General features: G+C 42.7%; 1 protein-coding gene across 4 annotated transcripts in view; it reads right to left on the bottom strand.

Moving 5' to 3' along the window:
- The window catches only part of doc2b (double C2-like domains, beta), a 191,428-nt gene that overhangs the window by 84,633 nt on the left and 84,127 nt on the right, over window positions 1-22,668 (bottom strand). For 3 of the 4 annotated variants that reach the window (XM_064349921.1, XM_064349922.1, XM_064349925.1), the window contains one exon: window positions 8,671-8,853. In XM_064349921.1, the coding sequence (XP_064205991.1) occupies window positions 8,671-8,853 (183 nt within the window). Of the gene's footprint in view, window positions 1-8,670; window positions 9,415-22,668 lie in introns of those variants that run through there. The other variant, XM_064349923.1, reaches the window with a different exon arrangement.

Genomic DNA, 22,668 nt, shown 5'->3' with positions numbered 1-22,668 from the left:
CCGTAGTTTTATTTGAACCATATGGTAGCCCAGAGAAGACAATAAAAACAATGTTTTAAAGCAGAAAACATTCTGTAAAAATTTCCACTGGCATACAGCCTAGCTTAAGCCCACAGTCCCCGTATAGCATTTTATTTTATTTTCTTTCACAAAGGACTTGTAAGCTCTAAAAGTGCAGAAATAACCTCTCACAGATTGCCCACGCAAAAGTCAGTGTCAACACATTTCTATTTTCTTTCTCCAATTTTTAAAGAAGAACCCATGTATTTTGTGACTTTTCAAGACACTTTTAGGATTAACGAGTTGTGCATATTTATGTTTGCCAAAAAAGGCCACTATACAAAAACTTCCTCAGTAAACACTGCAAATACTGTAGTGTGCTGCAGCTAAGCGTGATAACGCTAACCATAAAGTACTGCCAATCAGTTTTGGCGTTTTTTTTTGGATTGGATTGGATAGTCTTTATTGTCCCCGAGGGGAAATTTGGTTTGCAAACAGTAGTCAACACAACCAATACACATCATAAATAGATAAATAAAAGACAGAAATACATATAACATACAGTAGGTGTCATTATAATAAAGTTGCAATGAGCTATAAAAGCACTAAGAGTCCATCAGTCCTTTGTTAAAGTGTGTGCAATAGCATCTAAGCCTACTGCTTGTTTAAAAACCCAACAGCCGAGGGAACAAATGGCGTATTAGCTGTCAGCAAAAAATGTATTTGAGAATTTATCACATCGCAGCAGATGTGAACCTAAGGCAACACACTTATTATCTGCTTTCAGCGGGGTATATTACTTCGTATTAAATGTACTCTTTTATATATTTTCTTTTTATGTCACGTTGTCGTTAAAAATCTATTTACAAATGACGAAAACAATGACGATGCAAACTGAAACCTGAAGCGCGTCAGTAGTAAATAGAGAAAGGTTTCCTCGAGGGTGCACAGTAGTGACATCTACTGCCAGTACACCCAAAGGTTTGTGAGTTTTGTTTGAAGGTGCACTGGAGGTGAAATATCTTAAGTCTAAGCAGTCACTCAGGCAGACTTTTTCTTTTTTTACAGCGTAGTTATTCACTTGTAGGCGGCAACAACTGCCACTGGCTGGCTCCAGTTTTTTTTCCTGCTTCCTATATAAGTAATGATAGAGGAAGCCTTGGAGCTGAAGATCTAGCGAAAACACCAACTGAGAGCAGAGGACTTGACAGCTACAACGAGATCCTGACATGAGATCCTGACTCGTGTGTCAGTATAGATAAGGGGAGCAGAATACAGCAGGTCAGACTAATTGTTTGCAGGAAATACCCACAGGAAAACAGCAGGGGGTTGGGACGAACGGTCATCGGAAACGTACTTATCCAAGTTGAAACAGATTAGATGGAATGCATACAATGAAAAGCACAGAAACATGCAAACCATGGAGGGAGGGAGATTCTGCTTCTACACTGCCAGGGAAAACCCAGCAAAGGTACTTTCCAGGAATTCTCAAAATCCTTCCTAATTTCCATCTCTAAGCCAGCCATATGCAGCTCATTGAAACAGACTCGGGTGGAATGTGTATGAGCGGCAAGACAAACAAACAAACAAACAAAAAAAACCCTGCTGATGCAAATGGCAACTAGCAAATGACTCCATTCAGCAATGGAAGGCATTAGCATTATACTCATATACAACCAGGGAGAGAGTATTTTTGTTCATTTTACATGAACGCCATGAATGCCAGACCAAAGGTAATGACCATACCCTCCGGATGGAATACGCACACGAGAACACCGTGGGATGAATAAAAATAGGCCTGGTGTTGCTTGCCTGGAGGCAAGGAGAGCAGGATATAGTACTTTCCACCGATTATCAGATGACAGCTTGCAGATAGGTCCTTAATAGGATTCTATGCCCTGGTTATGGACAGCCTGGTCACAACTGGGTTACAGTCTCATTTGCCTCCTGCACGTGGATTTAGAGTAGAGATACGGACTGCTCGTGAGGCAAGCAAAGAGAGGTCAACGTTGGTCTGTTTACTGATAGTCACAAAGCCAGAATGCAGAACGGATGTGCAGTCCCAAATAAAGGCAGAATCCTCTGGCCAGTTCAGATCCAGAGTGGCTGCCAGCGTACAGTACAATCCATGGTTGATGTCTCTCTGAAGTGCCGTTCATGCATATGTGTTCCAGACGCACATTAGCTATCTTCCTGTTCTTAATTGCAGTCCTCACAAATACAAATATGGAAGGAAAGTGATACGTGAGTAATGCAAATTTCTTTTGGGCTGTCAAAAGAGTAATAAGACCCCCCCCCCCCCCCCCCCCAAAGGAAGGCAACTAATTAATGAACTTTCCAAAAGCTTCAGAACAGATTAGTTTTGATTGTCCTATGCTGAGAGACTCCGTAGGTAATGGACTTTTCTATTTCAGTTAAACTCTAGGTAGGGTAAAATATATCAGAAAATATTATGATGCCCCCCCCCCCACACACACACACCTTTTTTCATCATGGAATTTTGTCTATATTTTAATGACAAACTGAAATCTCCCAGCATGATTTTGTATAGAGATGTACACTGCCCACCGGGGAACATTTTTCTATCAGCTTCTGTCTCCTTAGGCAAGTCATCCTAACTTTGAGTCTGGCACCTGAGAACGGCTTTCATACTCACCCCAAAGCCTGACACTGCACTGAAAATGACCCATTCCTTGACATTCCCTTTGACTAGACTCCCCACAACATTTTTTAGGACTATGCTGGTACAACAGCAATTCTCAAAAGTGCAGTACAGCATCACCAAGTTTTGTGACATGAAACATTTAAAGAGAAAGTCATCGCCTTTTATTTCTGACAGATTTTTCCCCATCGCATCGTTTAATGTTAAAACAAAAAAAAGTGTTGATAATTTCACATCTGGATCTTTAGCCATTCAGAAGGAAGAATTGGTTGGGCTTCAGCAGGTCTTAGAAAGTTAAAAAAAAATTAAATGATCCCCTTTTCACAAGAAAGGTTATCTTTCTGTTCACAAGCACACTGGTTGACTGGTTGACACTGCTGGCTGGTTCTTTGTACATACCTGCATGGCTTTGGCAATTAGATCAGAATATCATGCATAAGCTCTAAAAAAGAATTGCTTTCTTTGGATTTTTGGAGATGCCAAGTTTTTCTAAAGGGAAAGTGACAAGCTGACAACCTGGATGTCACAGCAACTTGTAAATGAAACACAATTATGGAAATGCTGCATTTATAAGATAAGAAGATAATCCTTTATTAATCCCACAGCAGGGAAATTTGCAGTGTTGCAGTGTTAATTATAAACTGATTTTGATGAATAGTTCAATTTTGCAACAGTTTCTCTTTTTTTTTTTTGGAAAATTAATGAATTAATTGATTTAATGTTTATCTGATAGGGATAGATACACAGAACATTGTAAAACAAAATGATAAATGTAATGTCAACATAAAACAAAAATGGAAGAAATCATTATCAGTTGTGTTAAACAATAAGCATTACACCTTCCTATATGTGATAATTCAAACCAACATAATTGAGCAGTTCTTACGGTTAGAAATTTTATAATCAGCTTGAACATGTATTTCTCTATCCAATATGGTTCTAGAACAAATGATAATATTCATTTCATTCAGTTATTTTGGCTTGTATATTTCATTTCAGATTACTGATGGTCACCTAATTTTCATTACCTCTCATGTTCAAGAAGATAATTGTTTTCAATATATTTTTACAGATGAAAATTGCTCCAAGAAGAGAAATAACAAGATAAAAGGCACAGATAAAAGTTTTAAGAATACTGTATTTCCTGTTCAAGCACAGTGTTTTTTAAATTTGTATTCCAAACTGTATGCCAAAGGCTCAAGATCATCTGTAAGATCGTGGCATCTCTATCTATATGTCTGTCCTGTTTAAGTCTGTCCCACTGTTTTTTTTAGCTAAGAATAAACAGAAGATTAGGTTCCTTGTACGAGATGAGAATTTAGTACACTACGGAGCTGTGATTATCTGGAATATGATGTCACATAAGCTTTCAAAAACTTGATTATAAGACTCGTTGTAGCCACGACTACACTGGCCATTAATCAGACCAACCATAATACGCTCTGACCATAATTTTAAGAAGTTGTTTCCTTTTTTTTTTGTTTTTTTTTCATCTTCGGCATATTTTAAATTCATTTCAGGAACAAGGAAATTAAAACATGATTCTTGCTGCTATTTACACAGACGCTGGTTTTGTTCCACCATAATTCTGGATATTTACCGAGGCATTCGAGTATCAGCACAGCCTCTTCGTCAGCGGTAGAAAAACAGTGCCACACCTGGGAGCTTGGCCTGCACCTGGGAACATCACTGAACCCAGGTCCTAAACCACTAGACTGCATTGCTGCCATCTTAAATAAACGCTTCAACAAGTGAGACATCTCGTTACCGGACCAAATCTTTCTATCAACTGTCTCTCTTGTCCTCCCACAAGCTCGATAACTTGACGTGAAATCGTTCCTTTTTTTTGTGCCACCTCCTAAAAGCATTTGCCTCCATCATGTCACATCTTGACATCCTTGGATCAATGAAATTAAATGCTGGGTTGTCCACGCGGCAGAATTCAATTTCATTCACCGTGGGTAACATGTTCTTGAGCCACCAGTCAACAAAATGTGTTTATTTTACATTCTCTAGTAACCTATTCATTTTTCTCTTTCCACCGCCTCACTGTACACTTTCACAACTCATACTGTAGACACTCACTGCCCGTGTGAGCTGTAGTCAAGTTCTGCTGCTATTCTCAGCTGAATATCTAACAATCTACCACATAATGACGCCCTGAGGACATGTGATCTAACCACTGCCTCTAAAAGCCATGTCCCTTGGCTCTGCGCACAGAATCACCCACATCCAGGCTAGGTTGTTGCATCATGGTCTACTCAATGAGTCCTCAACTGTATTTATTACCTAAAGAGCAGACACACACACATTTAAATGCATGTGTGGGAGGCAGGATTTAAATCTGCAAGAAAACGCTTGGTGTTGAACCTGATATTGTGAGTCTGAGAGAGAGAAAGAGAGAGAGACAGCTCAGTTTTTAGAGATCCTTAACAGAACCTATGTGTGCCTTTGGACAATTCTTGTATAACCATTACACTGTTTGCACTCGCAGACAAAGCCCATTCATCGTCTGATACTGAAAACACAATGGCCTCTGTCATTATTTTTCTTTGCTCTACTGTGCAAAGCAGTACTTAACCTTTGTTACAACCTGAGGTCAGAAATGACGCAGATATTAGTATTTATTTTATGATAAACAGGTAGGTCCTATCAGTTAAAAATGAATAAGTATTGGATAGTGACAAGCAAAAGTGTAAGACAAGCGTAAGTGTACGACAAGTTCAGTGTAAGCTAAATGATGAGCCACAGAAGTCTCTGTTTATAAAAGAAAAACTCCCCAAAAATTTAAATACCACACTGCATAAGCTAAATCATGAACCACATGAGTCTCTGAGTTCATAAAAGAAAAGCTCTAAAAATTTATTTTAGTATCCTAAAAATTTAAATACCACACTGCATTCAATTTATCTTTAATGGATCAATAATTTTCAACTGATTAAAACCAAGAACTGTCTCCCAGCTGCATTACACTGAAATTGGATTCAGAATTCATTCCATTTGCAAAGACCCTTTTAAATGAGAAATTATTAATAATAAAAAATGAAGATAGTTGAGAGTACAATCCATGTTTTGCCACCACGAATCCTCCTACTGATTCTAAATTACATACTTTCTGTCTTTTCTCAAAATATTCTGTTTGCTTGTGGGCTTACCAGCCTATTATTAATACAGGCACAAGCCTGCAATTTGGTTGTTTGCATCTCGCATCTCACTTAACAAACAGAAAACAATTAATTGTCTTCTCAATGCTGCTATTGCATGGTTTTTCATATCTGGCACTGGACAACATAAAATGTATTGGCTTATGAAACAGCGTGCCTCATGGGGACAATGTTTACTGTTGCATGTGTATCACTTCAGTAACAAAAGGACTTTACAGATATTGCAACCCCAATTTTCTTCCTTTTGTCTCTCCTTGAGTCACATCTGAAACAGTGAAATCCCTATGCTTATGCATTTTTTTTTTTGTTGTAAATGTCATTCAGGGGAAATATGTAGGGAAAATTAAAAAAAAATGTCAATGTGACACTGTGAATTGGAAATATTTGCAGGAGCTTTTATTTTCTTGTCTCCTAAGGGTAGATGAAGCACAGTGTGACCAAGCCGGGCACTCGGAGTGCCAACACCTCTCTTAAAATGAACCTCACTTTTGGTTGGAAAGGACAATATCACTTTAACCTGTACATAAAGCTAACAAGCAGCATTTAGAGCTGTTGACCAAATTTTCTTCATGAATGTTTTTTTTTTTTTTTTTTTTTTTATATCTTTAAAAATAACACATGAGCATCAATTAAAATAGCCAAACACTATTCTGCAGCATTGTTCTGTGCTTTCCAGGGGAAAAACTGTATTGCTTCACAGACTATGCTTGGTTGTTCTGGTCCAGTCAGTGAAGTCCATTTCTTATTTGAGTAACGGGAATATATATATACATGTTGGGGAATATAAAGACAAAAATGCTGGTATTATTATGTTGAATAACCCTAACTTAACTACCCATTAAAGTAAGCAGCCTTTTGAACTGGAAATTCAAGGCGATCACAGGCAAAAAGTAACAGCAAATTCAAGGCTAATTCATGGGTAACAACACAGAAGCACTACAGTAATCATAATTTTTGAATGGGTTTTTATGAATAAACTGAAGAACTTACCTAAAGATGGGAAATAAAAGCAAGCACCACGGCTAGTTCTAGATGCAGTTACAGATTTATATGCATACAGGAGTAGATTTCAGGCTTTTGAAAATCTAATAATAATGGGCAGTAATCTGGCATCACAAAATGCTAGGTGTTTATTCTCCAACATGGCTAAAGAATGGATACCTGCAGAAGGATAAATACTCCCTTTATACATTAAATTCTGTGATCCACAGACTCATTTCCATTGTTTTTCCACGTAAATGCAAATGCAGGGATATAATGTAAAAGACTTTCTGATTTTTGTGTTTACATTTATAATATCGCAAAATATGGAAAAAAAAAAAAAAAAACACAAAACGATGTAATATATACCCCCACTAACATTATAAGATGAGCCTATTTGAATGCTTTGCTTGTATACATACAGAAAGGTGATTTGATTTTAAAACGTCATTCGTGGACCATTCAGCACAAAGCAGAACAACATTCAGCTCAATAGAAATGCAGACAAAGTGCCTGTTGCACAACAGCGCAGCCCCCTGTATACGAGGCCGAGTGACCGACAACCAGCGAAAGCACCGCTGCAGCCACGTCTGACAGGACACCCATGTGTGCTGGAGACTCACGGCACAACATCCATCAACATCAAAGCTCTCTACGCCGCACCGAACACACACACACGGGATTAAAAGATGAAGCAACGACTTTCTAATTCGGAACTGGCCGATCCTCCACACGCTCTCAAGCTTAACGCCGAACGCCGCCAGGCATCGATCGGGGCTGGTACCTCATCGCACAGGTGGCAACCGGTTGGTTCGGGAGGGTGGGGGGGGGGAGGTCTGCCTGTCCGTCTCCGAGCCGGCGCTGCAGCAGAGCTGTTTTCATCCATCCTCATACACCCGCAAACAAGAGCCTCCGGATCCCAAACGGGATCACTCGGCAGAGGGGTTTACCGAGTTAGCCGATAATTTCTGTGCTAATGCACTGTGACTAAACCCTGACGGCCAATAAGGACGGTCTCACAGAGCACACCGGGAGCGGAGAGCAGAGGCTAGAATGCAACAGGAAAAAACGGCTGCTTCTCTCCCGCACAACCTTCTAATCGATGAGACCTGTGCTTTCCCTCATAGCAAATACACTCATGGCATGCTAATATCAACATTATAACTGCAGAGGTTGTAATCAGGTGGTGCTTCAGATTTATTAGCGTTTAGAAGAAGCCTGAAAACTGAAAAGGCAATTCAACAATTTAACCCAAAACACCTGAATGTTGTATTTTCACTGCTCCTAATTAACCAGATTTTTGAACCTCAGCTATTGGGAATGGATCCAATGTATCAAATAATAATCTGACATATCTAAAATGCATCATCCTCTCCCTGAATGAAGGTGATTTCTTAGCAGCTTATTATTTGTCTTAACTGTTACTATGAAAGCTGCCCCCTCGTAAATCCTCAGGAGGGAACACTGACCAAACACAAAGACACAACGGACTCCGCAGTCGTGAGGACGGCGATTCTGCAGTTTTTTTAACCAATGATCTCAAGCAGCCGTGCCAATCCCTTGGAGCCAAATGCATCACATGCCACATCATCATATCTGGCAACCGCACACGGCAGCAGGTGGCACCATTATTATTTGCAAATGCGTAAAACCAACTTGGCCGAGCAGAGGTCTGGACCGTGACACCTGATGAAATGCAAGCGACAGTGGAGGAGGGCCATCCCCATGAACTGGCCAGCTCTTCTTCCACGTGGAGGAGATCATCACCGCAACAGTTGGCTCTCATAGTACAACAGATACACAGACTAGTACAGAACAATAATGAACTGGGAATGGTGTTGGGGGGGGGGGGGGGTTACTCACTGGAATCATCGGAGTCGTATCCCTCCACGTCGGGCTCCTCTTCCTTCTTGCTGAGCGGGGGTGCGGCAGCCCCGAAGGCCCGATCCAGGTCGTCTTCATCGTGGGCCTGGTCAGAGGAGAGGCCCTCCGACTGCTGGCTGGCGGAGGAACGCAGGGAGCCAGCACGGCTGAGGGCGGGGGGAGCTGCAGGGGGGAGACCCCGCGGGTAGCGGGGGAAGTAGTCAGAGATCTGTTTTATGGGCTGGATGGGGCCAGGACAGACATCAATGGCCATGTGCTCCTGGATGCTGATGGTCGTCTTCTCGCCTTTGCGGAGTGTCATGCATGCAGCCCTTCTTCCTTGCACCCAGTGACCCAGACCCACCGCGGGAAAAAGAAGTAAATAAAAAAAACAAAAAAAAACAAACGAAAACGTACAAGTAAACAAAACGAGAAAAGTTAAAAAATAAAATAAAATAAAATAAAAAAACCGGAAGAAGAGTGTCGAATGAATAGAAGAAAAAAAAGTTCTTGGTTTCTTCTTCTACTGTAAATGTGGAAACGGAGACAAGCCCCCCAGACACTGGCTCCGTCTGCTGCTACTACTCCTCTGACACCCCCCCACAAGCCAATCGTACTGGGCTACATGGAGAGACTGCACGCTCCACTGCTGCTCGCTGTAACCATGCTGTCTGCCCCGCAGTGCTGTCTGCATCCAGAGCTCTGCCGCTCAGACTCTGCCGGCGAGAGTGTGTGTGCCTGTGTGCAAGCCAAAGAGAGGGAGAGAGAGAGGGAGGGAGGGAGGGAGGGAGGGTGGGGATTAGAGGGAAGGAGGAGGAGGGACCAGCCTATGTCACTGCATAGCAACCGAGCGGTAAACAGGAACAGTCGGCACGGGTGCTTAATTATACTATTAGTCTCCTCCATCTGTCAGTGCGAGGATCCGCTCCCTCTGGTAGCATGTGACTCAGAGGCGAAGGGGGCGGGTGCGGGGTCAGACTCCAGGGCATTTTCATGCTAACCCCTCTCAGTCAAGCTCCCCTGTCATGTGCGCTCTGCTTGGCAGAGCTCCATCCACAACAGCCCGCCTTGACAGCCACTCGCGGGGAAGGTTGACAAGTGCCTTGCAGGCAGTCATACAATGACTCAAAGGAACGGGTGCATCAGTTAGCGCAGACTCTGGATGAACTGACTGGGCCGGGAGTCAGGTTCTGTGGAAGCTCGCAGCTTGCAGGCTGTTCACTGGCAGATGGACAGCGGATATTATCTCAGAAAGCAGTCGTGGTTAGAATCAAGGCTGTTTACCAGATTTTATACTTTCCAAACTGCCATTCAAGCCTGATGCGCAGAAATCCGGAACTGAGCCAGCAACGTCAACAGTGCAATGCGGGCACAAAACAAGGTGCAGGTCGCAAAGAGCTGCGCAATCCTTAGACCTTTTATGAGATAATGGCATCCCGTGTAATAAAAATCCCCCCACTGCTTCAGCATGGGAAACCTGGCAACCTTGTGGGTCCACCTGCTTCCAGTTGGGAGTCACAATCGCTTCCACGCTGAGAAGACAATGGCAAAGATTCCACAGCACCTATCTGCTGTAGGCACGCACAGGAGACAGGAATAAACAGGTCTTAATCTCTCTTGTTTGTTTCTCACTGGAGGAAAGAAAAACTGGCATAATTAAAAGTACTGTTTGTACTTCAAATAAATAAATAAAAAGAGTGGGGGGCAGAGGGGGGGTCTGGGGTGTTTCTGTGCCACAAATTGGATGTAACTGGAGAATTATGATAATGATTTTAGTGACACATTTTTCTCTGAGCTTGATGGCGATAAAATCTGTGGCTGCACCCTCCCTTCCCACCTTCTTGCTCCAGGATGGTAAGCCAGAGGTATTTAATTAGTGGGCGAGATGGGGAAACAAGACCATCTTCTCTGCCACCCACTGAATCAATAGCCATAATCAATGCTGTGCTCACTTTCTTCACACACACTGTCAGCAAAGAAAGAATTTCTTTCCTGAGTTTTTTCTGACACCTGAGTCAAATAACATGGATGTGAATTGAATTTATGCAGAATGATTCCGCTTTTTTTTCAAACTTTCAATTTTTTTTCTTTTTCCAATGTGATCATTTGGATGAATGACTCAGTTTATAAGAGAAAAAATGTATTTTCAATTTCCAAGAGCTAATATGCTTGTGAAAAATGATGGGAACACATTATAGTGACCACAACAAGACACTAAGGATTGCTTAAGCCCTGAAAGAATCCTGGTAGATAAAATACCATTCTGCAGATCTTTGAGCTATCCATAGTACACCATATCATGATATACAATATTATACGCAATAATCCATGAAATAGGAGAGCTCCCCAGTTGTAATCAGCTGAAGCATAAATCCCTTAATCTGTGGGAGCATTTTAAGGTTGTTTGTCTCCTGCTGGGCTGCACAGAAGAGAGATGTACATGACAATAGTACACTCACCCAAGGACATGGATCTCATTTAAATGGATAACCAACAAGAAATATTCTTTATCTTTTTTTTTTTTTTTTGGGGTGGCAGGTCGGGGGGGGTGCTCTAGCAGTACCACCCAATACAAAAAGATAATATTCAGGGGGACCATTCCATGTTTTCCCAAAATTGGAGTTGGAGTTGGGGGTTGTGGGGAGTGTCCCTGCCACACCCCCCCCTCCCCCCACCATGATCTACGTCCATTCACTCACCAAAGGGCATTCCATTGAAATTATATAACTTTACAAGCAGTTTATAAGGCTTTTATGAGGACATCAATATACATGTTAAATTATACAGACTGTCATGCCATATTAAACATTTCACATGGTCATATAGAACATGCAATTAAATATTTGTGTTGGTTGGCATGTGTTTTTTAACTTATAATTTATACTTATGAAGGTAGTTGCTATGCAGGGCTGCACCCAGGCAGATGTCTCAAATTACCAGGGTAACATGAAACATGCTATGAAGTGATTGGCTTTGAGAAGCTAACAATGCCAGGCTTATTTTTCTTTACTTGTTTGCACCTTTCACAAAAGACATGGCAAGTGGCTTTGGCGATCTCTGCTTATTATATTTCAAAATTCCAAGTTAAGTCTATAAATTTGCATTGATAGCTCAAAAAACCCTTTCCATAAATAACAGGTACTACTACCACCAGCAGGCAATGCATTACTGGGCATAGGAACTAAATCTAAACAAAAATATAACAAACAAATATAACACCTTATTGGGGTAGGCTCATTACACAAGTGGCTTGAATTATAAAGTGCTCCTGATAGCACTGTCCTTGGGGCTTAGAAAGCAAGTGCTGCTGTGAAAACACCTTGTGGGGGGGGGGCGTGGTTAGGGCACCATCTGCAGGTGAAAAGGGCACAGTTTAGCCAGCCACAACTGCAGGCAATTGGATACTTATTTCTAACACTATATCTTTCTGTAGTGAGGTCGGGGGCTGGAATGATATATGCATGTGGGAGGTGCTCTGAACGTTTGGTCCTTGTTACCATCTTCCTTGCTATTCCGTGCTTGCTATCTGGGGGTTTAGGCCTGGGTTTTATTTCCTAGGTTCCTGCTCTGTTGTTTATCTTGCTTCGTCTATGCTCTTTTTTGCCATGCTGTAAAGCATCTTTGTGACAGTTTTCGGTAAAAAAAGCACAATACAAATAAAATGTATTTGATTTGATTTAATTCTTTCCTGCTCCTTTTGCTTGTATGCTATGCATAAATAAAACCTGTGCACGTTCAACGACTAAGGACTGAGTGGTTCGTTGGGAGATCTAAGGACATCTAAGCCAGCTATAGTGCTGGCCTGTACTGGGAGAAGAGACTGCAACAGAGGTGGAAACATCCACGGAATGTAAAGTGGGAGCGAGGCAGATGGAATCACTGCTGGGGGGAAGCACTGACTACTGGTAGTGTTGCAGGATAGACAGACCACCACCCTTTTCGAGTTGGCACAGGGGCAGGCAGAGGATCGGGCTCTCCTGTGGAGTATGCTGCAGCTGAACCCGGCACGACAGTCACTGCCGACAACCCCAACGGGCAGGTACGCCGGACTTCAGACGCCACAAATGTCTTCGACGGAAGACGCGGTGGTGTACCTGGCTAATTTTGAGGGTATAGCAGCTGTCTGCGGCGGGTGGCTATCAGAGGAGTAGTCCATGCGTTTGCATCCCCCTCTCACCAGAGAAGCTCAGCAATCTGGGCTAGGAGTGCAGGCGCTGTGGAAGGTCCGGCTCTCGGAAAGTTACAACTTCCGGCATATAAATCCTGGAAAAATTTCTGCTCGAGCAGTTGCGGGATGATAATCTACACCATGCCTTTGATTAAGTGACAGTTATTTATGGTCACGAGGTTGCGCCCTGATACCATGCTCGCACACCCTTGAGTTGTGACACTCAAACTGAAGAAGACCCTTTGTGGTCACACGGCGAGTAGGAGATGTTTACTATGGGTTTGTGGAGCAGTGGAGGGGGCAACACAGATATACCACCTCAACCTCCTAAAAGCTAGGAGAGAGGCGACTCCTGTTACGCTTGTCACCATAGTAACTGAGAGAGATGGGTTGCGTCTGGAGGAGACAAAACCTGCCAATTCCAACCCTTTGTGGTGACCATCGCTCTGATGTTCTCCCCCTGCCAGGGAACACAAATCTTATTCACCACCCTTCATACTGAAACATCTTCAGGACTGACGGTGCATTCTTGACCCTATAGATTGGCAGAACACAAAACAAAAACTGTGCAGACTGAATTGCAGGCTAGGTTAGAGATGGTAGCAATAGAGGAATCAACCAGTGTACGGAACAGCCCCGTTGTGCTCGTGCTTAAGCAGGATGAATCTGCGCGCTTCTGTGTGGATTATCGCAAGGTGAATGATGTCCCATGTTTCAATGCTTATCCTATGCCCTAGGGTTGATGACCTCCTGGGCCGACTGGGCGCATAAGCTATTTTTTCCACGATGCTGGATTTAACCAAGGGCTATATGCAGATTCCCTTGTCTTCCGAGTTTAAAGAAAATAGACCTCCTCCGCTCCATACAGTTTATACCAATTCCTCACCCTTCCTTTCAGGCTGTTCAGGGTACCCCGCTACTTTCCAATGCCAGGGTGCTGTGGCTCCACTCTGCATATGTCGTGGGCCTACTAAGATGATGTAGCCATTTATAATGACACCTGGGAGCAGCACATGAAGCATGTGGGGGTGGTGCTTAAGTCTCAGAGGCGGTCGGGACTTACAGCCAACCCAAAGAAGTATGCAGTTGGACGGAGGGAGGTATGGTATCTGCGGTACCACTTGGGCAGTGGGCAGGTACATCCCCCCACGTAGATAAGACAGTAGATAAGTAGATAAGCATGCAGCCCAAGACAAAAAAAAAGGGGTTAGATAGTTCTTGGAACTGGCGGGTAACTACAGGAGATGTATTCCAGATTTCTCAGAGTTGACCAAATGGGTGCCTCAGATCCGGTCCAGTGGACAAAGCACTGCCAGCAGGCATTTGAGAGGGTATTACAGGTTCTCTGTGGTGAACTTCTCCTTTATACATACATACACATCTCCCTGCTCCCCCCCCCCCACAGCGGGAGGCGAAGTACAGAACAGCAGAGACCCTCTATTCAGTCCACGCTTCCCTTCAATGGCCTCGCTGCATGAAAGATGCCAACCCGCGAGTCATACTTTGGTGTCTTGCACTATACAGCCGTTAATGGTGATCCATTGGCTAGGGGCTCAGATGGTGGTGGCTGACTCCCTCCTCTGCTTGGGGGAGGATGGCGTCGGCTGGTGGCCAGATGGTACCCTGGCATAGGTCAGACAGTGGGGGTGTGTGGAGGGGTGGCATTGTTAGGGTTCCATCAGAGAGGCAGAGAGAGAGAGCAGTTTAGCCAGTCTGCAACCGCAACTATAGGCAATAAGATTATTGCACTTGTTCTGTTCTGCCTGCAGTGAGTTCAAGGGATGGAATGCAGGAGAGATGCATGCAGGAGCTGCTCTAAACATCTGGTCTTTGTTACAGTCTTCCCTCCTCCTTTTCTGTGCGTTTTGTGTGTTTTCTGTATAGCAATAAAACCTGTGTGCGTCCAGTAACTACTGGTTTGTGGGGAGATAAATCATCTGAACCATCCACACACCTATACTGAAGATTGGACATACCTGAATACAGAAGGAGCACAGAACGTTGTGTGACTCAAATACTTCCTAACCAGAAAGCCAGCATTGCTGCAATCATTCACCTACAGTATATTACCCTCACTCCTTCTCAGATAAACCACCTACAGGCACAGATAAACTAAGTCAACACTCTCCAAATTGCAAAGCTACCGAACCTGCACACTACATACATAATGAACACTGACCAACGGTAAACTAATCTTTTAACATCGCCCTCAATTTTTATTAATCGCCCTTTAATTCATAATTACGCCAAAATACATTTACAATTTCAATATCAGGAGTATATAACATGTTCTCTCCCTGAACAAACTATAGGCAGAATAAGCAGCAACAAAAAAATCTTTGAATGCAAAAGCCAAGATTTAAAAAAAAAACACTTATTTTAAGGATATGACTATAATAATACCTATATTAAGCAAACAAGTTGGTTCTTCCTGCAGTGCAACATGTACATGTCACATAACAGGGATTTTTCCTAGCCAGATTTTAGTAGCATGTCTTCCTCTGAGAGTCAAGCATGCTAGGTTGTCAAAGTGCCAGGGAGCACACAATCTGTCTAGGAGATTCAAGTACAGTATCAGAGTCTCCTCCGATTAAACGCTAAAGTGCTAGCGAAGGTCAGAGGATAACAACAACCAAAGCACATTTCTACCCAACGGCCCTCATGAGTCTCTCTCCTTACATCTGTCAGAAACATCTGTCCAACAGCTAGGACAGGGTGCATAGGATGCTGGTCAAGTGATCCTTTACAAATTTGGCAAAGTCATCTATACATTTTAGGTGCCGGATTGTTAGATGAACCATTCCCAATTCTCTAATTGAATCAAATCACAGTATGTCCTAGGCAATATTTTTTTTTTCTTTCAAAGTAAACCTCATCAGTTAGTGAGGAGCAATTAGCCTATCTAAATGAATAACTAATCACCAGTGGGCCCTGGTATAATACTTTGAGTGAAGAAAGTCACAGAGATTGGGCGTCATTCTGGCTCTAGTTACACAATGCTATTGGAGAATTTTCCCTTTGTGCATTAGCCAAGACTTACAAGTGTTTAATAACAAGAGGCTAATTTCACTCCCCTCAGTATATATGTTACTAAGCTCATCCCCAACACAAACAAACAAGTTCACTGGTAGAGTGTTATGAAATCTGAACTGGGTGGATATAGGCAGTTGCTGGAAGCAGTGTGAAATGAATTGTGGGGAGAAAAGGCTGGGGCACTTTAATTAAATATTCATTTCACTCAGAACTACCAAAGAAGGCATGCTCATGTGACCAGTAAATAATGTGAAGAGACAAGAGGGCAAAGGTGACCAACACTTAGCTTTCCTGCTGTAACTGCATGCTGTAACCAGGGAAACGGATGGAAATCTATGCAAAAACAATATTGTGAATCTGGTAAATGTCAAAAGACTGTGATGATGCATTTTCTCATGGCTTCTTTGTTTTGGAGTAGTCTGTCAGTTAAATCAGCAACTATCGGAACAAGTGGCTTTTCTATGGAGATTCCCACTGAGATGCATTTTCTGGAAGAATAAGTAATCTCTGAACCATGAATTAAAAAAAAAACAAAAAAACCACAAACAAACTCATACCGGTTTCATAAAGCCAAGAAAAGAAAGCCAATATTTTGTGGTTAAAGTACATCCTGTCGAAGGAGTTATTGTTTGTATGTTGAAAACAATACATTTACGTTAATCAAATAACATACAAACGTAATTTTGCAATAAGCATGTATGGAATAGCGTGGGACAACAAGTTAACCCACTCGATGAACAACGTAGCAGTGAGCTAGGGGTTTCAGATTTCCTGTAAAACACACTAGGGATCCTCTTCTTCCTCAATATCTATTTGACCCACTTCCTGGTCCAGGTTCTGGTAATCACCTTCCTCTTCGGCCTCTTTGGCAGTGCCATCAGGCCACCGCAGCTTATCCAGAATACTGCTTCTCTGCTCTGCATCACTATTCCAAAAAGCAGTTGCTTGAAAAAAAGAAAAGGTTTCTTCTTGGAAGTGTTGAGTTTTGACATTACATCCTGTCAAATCTGTTGTTCTGCATGAGAACTAGTGCAGAGGCATGTGCTCCACTCTGACTGTGACCGGTCGGGCGTTTGTGCAAGGGGAAATCCGCACAGACCGCGACAGTTTGGGTGTTTATGCAAGGGGAAATCCACACAGACCGTGAGTTTGGGTGTTTATGCAAGGGGAAATCCACACCGACCGCAACGGATTGGGATTGGGTGTTCATACAAGAAAAAATATACACACACTTGCAACATGTTGGGTGTTCATATGAGGATAAATGCACATAGACTGTGACAGGTAGGGCATTCGTTCATGCAAGGAAAAATCTGCACAGACTGCAACAGGTTGTGTGTTTATGTGAGGGGACATCCACTCAGATTGTTTGTGTAGAACCCTAGCAGAGAGCAGCCTGACTTCATGGGAGATTACAGCTGGCTACCCAGGCAATTTTCTGGTAACTCTCAGCAAACGCTTCCGATAGGACTGGGGCAGACGAGAAGCTTCTCGTGAGAGGGTGGGGGAGGGCAGAGGGGCGTAGAATGGAGCCAGGAGAGAATGGTTGAACAAGGTCATAAGCAACACTGTTGTAGGAGGAGAGGAGGGGGGGGAGGGGAGGAGAAATTAACAGGTGGCTCTCAAGCCAGCAGGCTGACATTGTGTTGTATGCATATCAAATGATGACCAGCCTGTTACTTAGGGTGCAGAAGCACAAAACGGGACTTAAGACTTAATCACATTTAAGAAAATATGTACAATAAAATCTGACTTTGACTGAGAAGGGTTCACCCATCTCTGCCCAACTGTGTGCTTTAATAGACTACTTTAGTGGAATTAATGCTCTAACCTGATCCTAACCTCTTGTGATGGATTTCACAGAGAGACCATTGCATTACATTCAATATCAGTGGGGCTGATACTCAGAGTAAGCAATGTGTATAACAGCAGCCATTTAAAGATTATTGTAGCAACGGACATTAACTTTAAACGTGTCAAGATGAGCTCTGTTTAAATGAGATGAGACACATTCAGATTTAAGCACACATGCGCTGGTTCAGTGAGGGGTATACTTCTCAGCACGTTTGCAATGGACTAGGATTTGTCCCGATGCACTGGAGAGGTGCTCTAACATCTGGATGGCCACACATGGCTGATCGCGCTAAGACTGGCTGTTCCTTGCTGCAGGCTGTCATGCCACCAGCCATTTCGGTTGTCAGCACATGGGTCCAGGTTAAGCTCCTTTCTGGCTCTCCTTCGTGCGTGAGATTCCCCTCTAGGGACCATAATTAGAGGGCCATGTGAAATCTGTGTAATCCAAGTAACACCCACTTTACCCACTTTGCTTCCAGTTTCTATGTTGTTGGTATTCAAGCCAAATGGAGGCCAGCCCACTGTGTTTCCTTCAAATGGATTCCCAGGATTGAGATCATATCATTTAACTCAGGCACTACTGTTCTCTGTCTCTCAATTAATGTGTAAATTGGCAGTCATCTAAATACAGCCATACAAGTGGGGGAAAAATGCGTTAGAAATAGAAGAAAACATTTTCTACCAGACATGCAGCGCATGCACAAAAATTCAATTCAATTTTATTTGTATATTCAAATTCAATTTCAAATCTGTGAAAACCAGGGAGATCAGTGCATCAGGATTCTAGGTAAATTTGGGTAGCGCACATTTACAATTGTCCCTGTTCAAGAAGGGGTTTTGGAGTGAAAATGTAAAAAAGGATTTAGCAGGAAGCACTGTGAAGCAGAAACCATCGTGGTTTTCACAGAATGGGCACTGGATGCTAGTGTGCTGGATGAGGACTGTTCAAGCACAGCCCCGCTGCCCTAAACCGGGCCCGATGAGAACGGCTCCAGGCTGCTCGTAAACGACAGGTCCTGACATGACGCGTCAGGGCATTCCCAACAGCTCAAGGCATGGCCGGTAGGAGCTGACACTGAAATATTCCTCCTGCATACTCCAGATGGGCAACCCGCAGGAGGCGAGAGACCTGCAGCTCTAGCTAGGAGAAGGGGAGGTCAGCGATGACTTCCTGTTTAAATTGAAAAAAAGTTCTGGCTCCGTCTCGGTTGGACTGCCAGATTGGCATTCTGGCCAAATTTCAGACGGTAATAAAAAAAAAAAAAATCTCCATGTTGAGGGAGTAGTGGGAGGGGAATAGGGTTAAGAGATTTTCCTTTCCTAGCTTTGGTGAAGAAATCTCAGCTTTACACGCCGATGACTAAAATGTCTCACTTGTTGCGTACATTCTCCCCCTGGGGCTGCCCTCCCCCAACGCAGGAGAACAAAACATCCGGGAATGGTTGGAAACACAGGGCCATTAAATCTCAGCTAAGGCTTCCGTTTACTTGTTCAGAAACGCTCATTTAGATGTGCACAAATCAACACCGGTAATTAGCAGCAATTCAAGATTGCCTCAACACTGGCAAGACGACATCCTTATGATATGTTACCAGGGCCATTTGCACTGGAAATGCATGCGTGATGCCTGTTATGCATGCCGTTGTTTAATGTGATCATAAACCTGGGAGCAATATTGCATGTGAAAGTCAGGCAAAATTGTTTTGCAATTTAACGCTCTTTTGTGTTGGGATTAAAAGATACTAAGGATTATTAATGGGTTAACATCACACAAAACAGCAGCCTGTAGGTTCTCTCACACTGCAGACCACAGAACACATTAAAATGGGTTCCATCTGACTCTCAATTTCACCTCATAGCACAGCACTGATATGACCGAGAAGTCCACCGGGAATTTCTGCGATCACACGTGTCTTAAATTGGAAGGGCGGCTGTGACTGAATGTTTACCACCCACAGCACTGTTGTAATGCTCCATTGGCAAAGGTAGCAATACAGTCACAAGCAACTGTAAAATGTGGTGCTGTACCCTCAGGACATCTGAGACTTTTCCTCCTGAACCAAAAGGACTACCACAGCATTTTGCAACGCCATGCAATACCCTCTGGTCTATGCCTAGTTTGTCAGGGGTTCATCCCACAGCCAGATAATGACCCAACACATAACTCCAGGCTATGTCAGAACCACCTTAAAAGAAAAGAACAAGACGGCAGACTGGACAAATCAGGGAATGGCCAGCACAGAGTTAAGTGTCCAGACTGAAACCCCAGAAGGGTGAAAGCAAAGCAACCTACAAGTGCAACACATTTAGGGAACTTCTGCAACAGTGTTGGGAAGATCTTTCCGAACAATATTTGATTGCCTTTGTAGAAAGAATGCCACGAGTGTGTTCAGCTGTTATATCTGCAAAAGGTGGCTACTTTGATGAGTTGAAAATTTATATTAAATTGTGTTAAACAGTACGGTTCCATGATTTCTTTTTTTTTAAATCTCCAATTGTTTATTTGTTCTATGCTTTAATTTCAGAGTACATTCAAACAACTGCATACATTTCAATAAAAACAGGGAAAATGGGGGTGTTCTAAAACTTTTGACCGGTAGTGTATATAGCCTAATCTCCTCACATCTTGCACCAAGTGACTATCCCATTAATAATCCAATTCATTTTCGAGACGAACCTGATGTTTCAGTAGTTTCTGAACGAACTTTCTTCCTTTCTAGAAGTTGCAGATTTGGTAAAGTGTTCCAGCTTGCCATTTGCATGTTACCACAATGTACCAAAAACAGGGTAATACCTGTATTACCTGAATTTTACCATTTTAACATATTTATTATTGCAAAGCTTATTTCCCATTTTGCTAAAGTTCTGTGTATTTACATATGGCTATTAGCCTTTCATTCATAATGCACATTATTGGTGCTGATGCATTAGATATTACACATAAATTGCCTCATAAATTTTTTTTGACAAGTTACCGATTTCCCTCCTGCAGTCGCATTACTGTACTGAAAACATTTGCTTGGCCAATCGATGAAAGACCTCAGGGCCTGCTGCTTCCCTTGGAGCTCCAGGGAATTATTATGTAATTTCACGCAAGCTTCCCTGCCTATCGAGAAAAACTCGCATCATTGACGTCCTCTTTTACATAGGTAGTATCCGAGAGGATTACCAAACACGACTCGCTTCTCTGTTGTGTTATTTGAATTTTGCACTGATTGAAATTCTGGGACATGCCTTTCTCTAAACTCCTAGATTGTGTCTGCAAAATTATGATAAACTGCTATAAGCAATTTTTGGCTGATAATATAGCATAACAGTTTCAGTGTATTATTTATTCAGTTAAAGCCAATGTCATTAAAGCTATAAATTTATTCAATAAGATTAAATGATAATAATAAGAAATAAGTATCCTCCACACTATACTGTGAAAGTGTCCTAATGTTCCACCCTTGTGCGGCCTTGCTCATGCGTTGAAGGAAAATGTCAGTGGAGTTAAGCCTCCTTTTTAAAACGAAGCTGCTCACCATATTTATGAGACCAAAATTGGTGTTTACTCCTGAGGAGTCTGAATATGTCTGGCAAATAGCAGAAATAAGATTACCAAGGAAATTTTGCCTACTTGGCAGCTTTCTTTTCCAGTACGCTCTGCGTAGTCTGTGTGTAGTCTATGGTGGGGAACTGTGCGCTGGTTCAGACAAGGCCCTAGATCTCAAATTGTGATGAATCTGCAAAAAATTGCTCAGTCATTTTAAATGAAGGTTCTGTTCTGCGCTTGCTGCTTAATCCCTGAAATGGCATCTCATTTCTTTGACAAGTCTTAGAATTTTATAGTAGTGGCCTCTAGCAGTTCTGGGGGTCCAAACAAGAAAATAATTTACTGTTAAATAGCCTGATGAGAACCTAGTCAACAGCTTTAAGTCTCAATAAATTCCGTTCTTTCTATTATTTAAGTCATTATTGCAGGCATTCCATTTCACATAATTATGCAGTTGCTCATGAGCCTCCATTCATCACTGATTCCAGCAATGCTGCCCAGCCCTGGCTGTGCTTTAAACTCCTCTGCCAAAGGCGGAGGACTGCCTTATAGCCGCTACAATTGCCCATTCCTTCAGGATTGGTGTAGCTACCATGGCAGCTCCTAAAGTTCCCAAGGCCACACTCAAAAATAATGGCGATAGTCATCTCCTGCTTTTGAGCGCTAGGCACAACACCGCAGCATCAATCAAGCTCAAAACATGCATACATACATATGATTGCATGTGCTGCTAACATTTGGTATTTTCTGCTTGCTGCCAACTTGTATCTCCGCATGCCTCTGTTCATGACCAATGCTGGCATAGCCGCATGACCAGCTCCTGCTTCTGCATTAAAATGCATATTCTCTGCCAGGCTGTACGCTGTCTACTCCCTTCTCCTTCAGAATCTGTGCTGCTACCACAACACCCCCTTAAGGCTTCAATAGCCACACTCAAATTCATGGGCAGGTGGCCATCCATTGTTTTTATATCAGGCTCAACGCTAAGGACATCACCCAAGCTCAAATAAGCAATTAACTGCTTGTGCTCTGTTAACATTTATTATTTGCTTAAAAAAAATAAATAAATAAATTCAGGTGTTTGCTGGGCACTGACTCCTGAAAAGTAGTATGTCCTTTTCTGATCCCAGTATCATCAGACGCCATGTATTAGCAAGTGGGATATTGAATTGGACTTCCTGATCGTTCATGGAACAGCAGGTGCTCTGCTGTACAGATAGTTTACCATCACTGTCACTATGTTAGCATGGCCGATGTCAGATCCAGGATCTCAGCTTGTACGCTGGAGGGATATCGGTATGGTCTTCCTGATCGTTCAGGAAACGGCAGGTGCTCTTCTGTAGACATAGTTTACCATCATTATCACATAATACTAGCATGGCCAACGTCTGATCCAGGAATTCATATT

This window comes from Anguilla rostrata, chromosome 9, assembly GCF_018555375.3.
Source record: "Anguilla rostrata isolate EN2019 chromosome 9, ASM1855537v3, whole genome shotgun sequence".
Classification (NCBI taxonomy): domain Eukaryota; kingdom Metazoa; phylum Chordata; class Actinopteri; order Anguilliformes; family Anguillidae; genus Anguilla; species Anguilla rostrata.
This window is presented reverse-complemented; position numbering and strand designations above follow the sequence as displayed.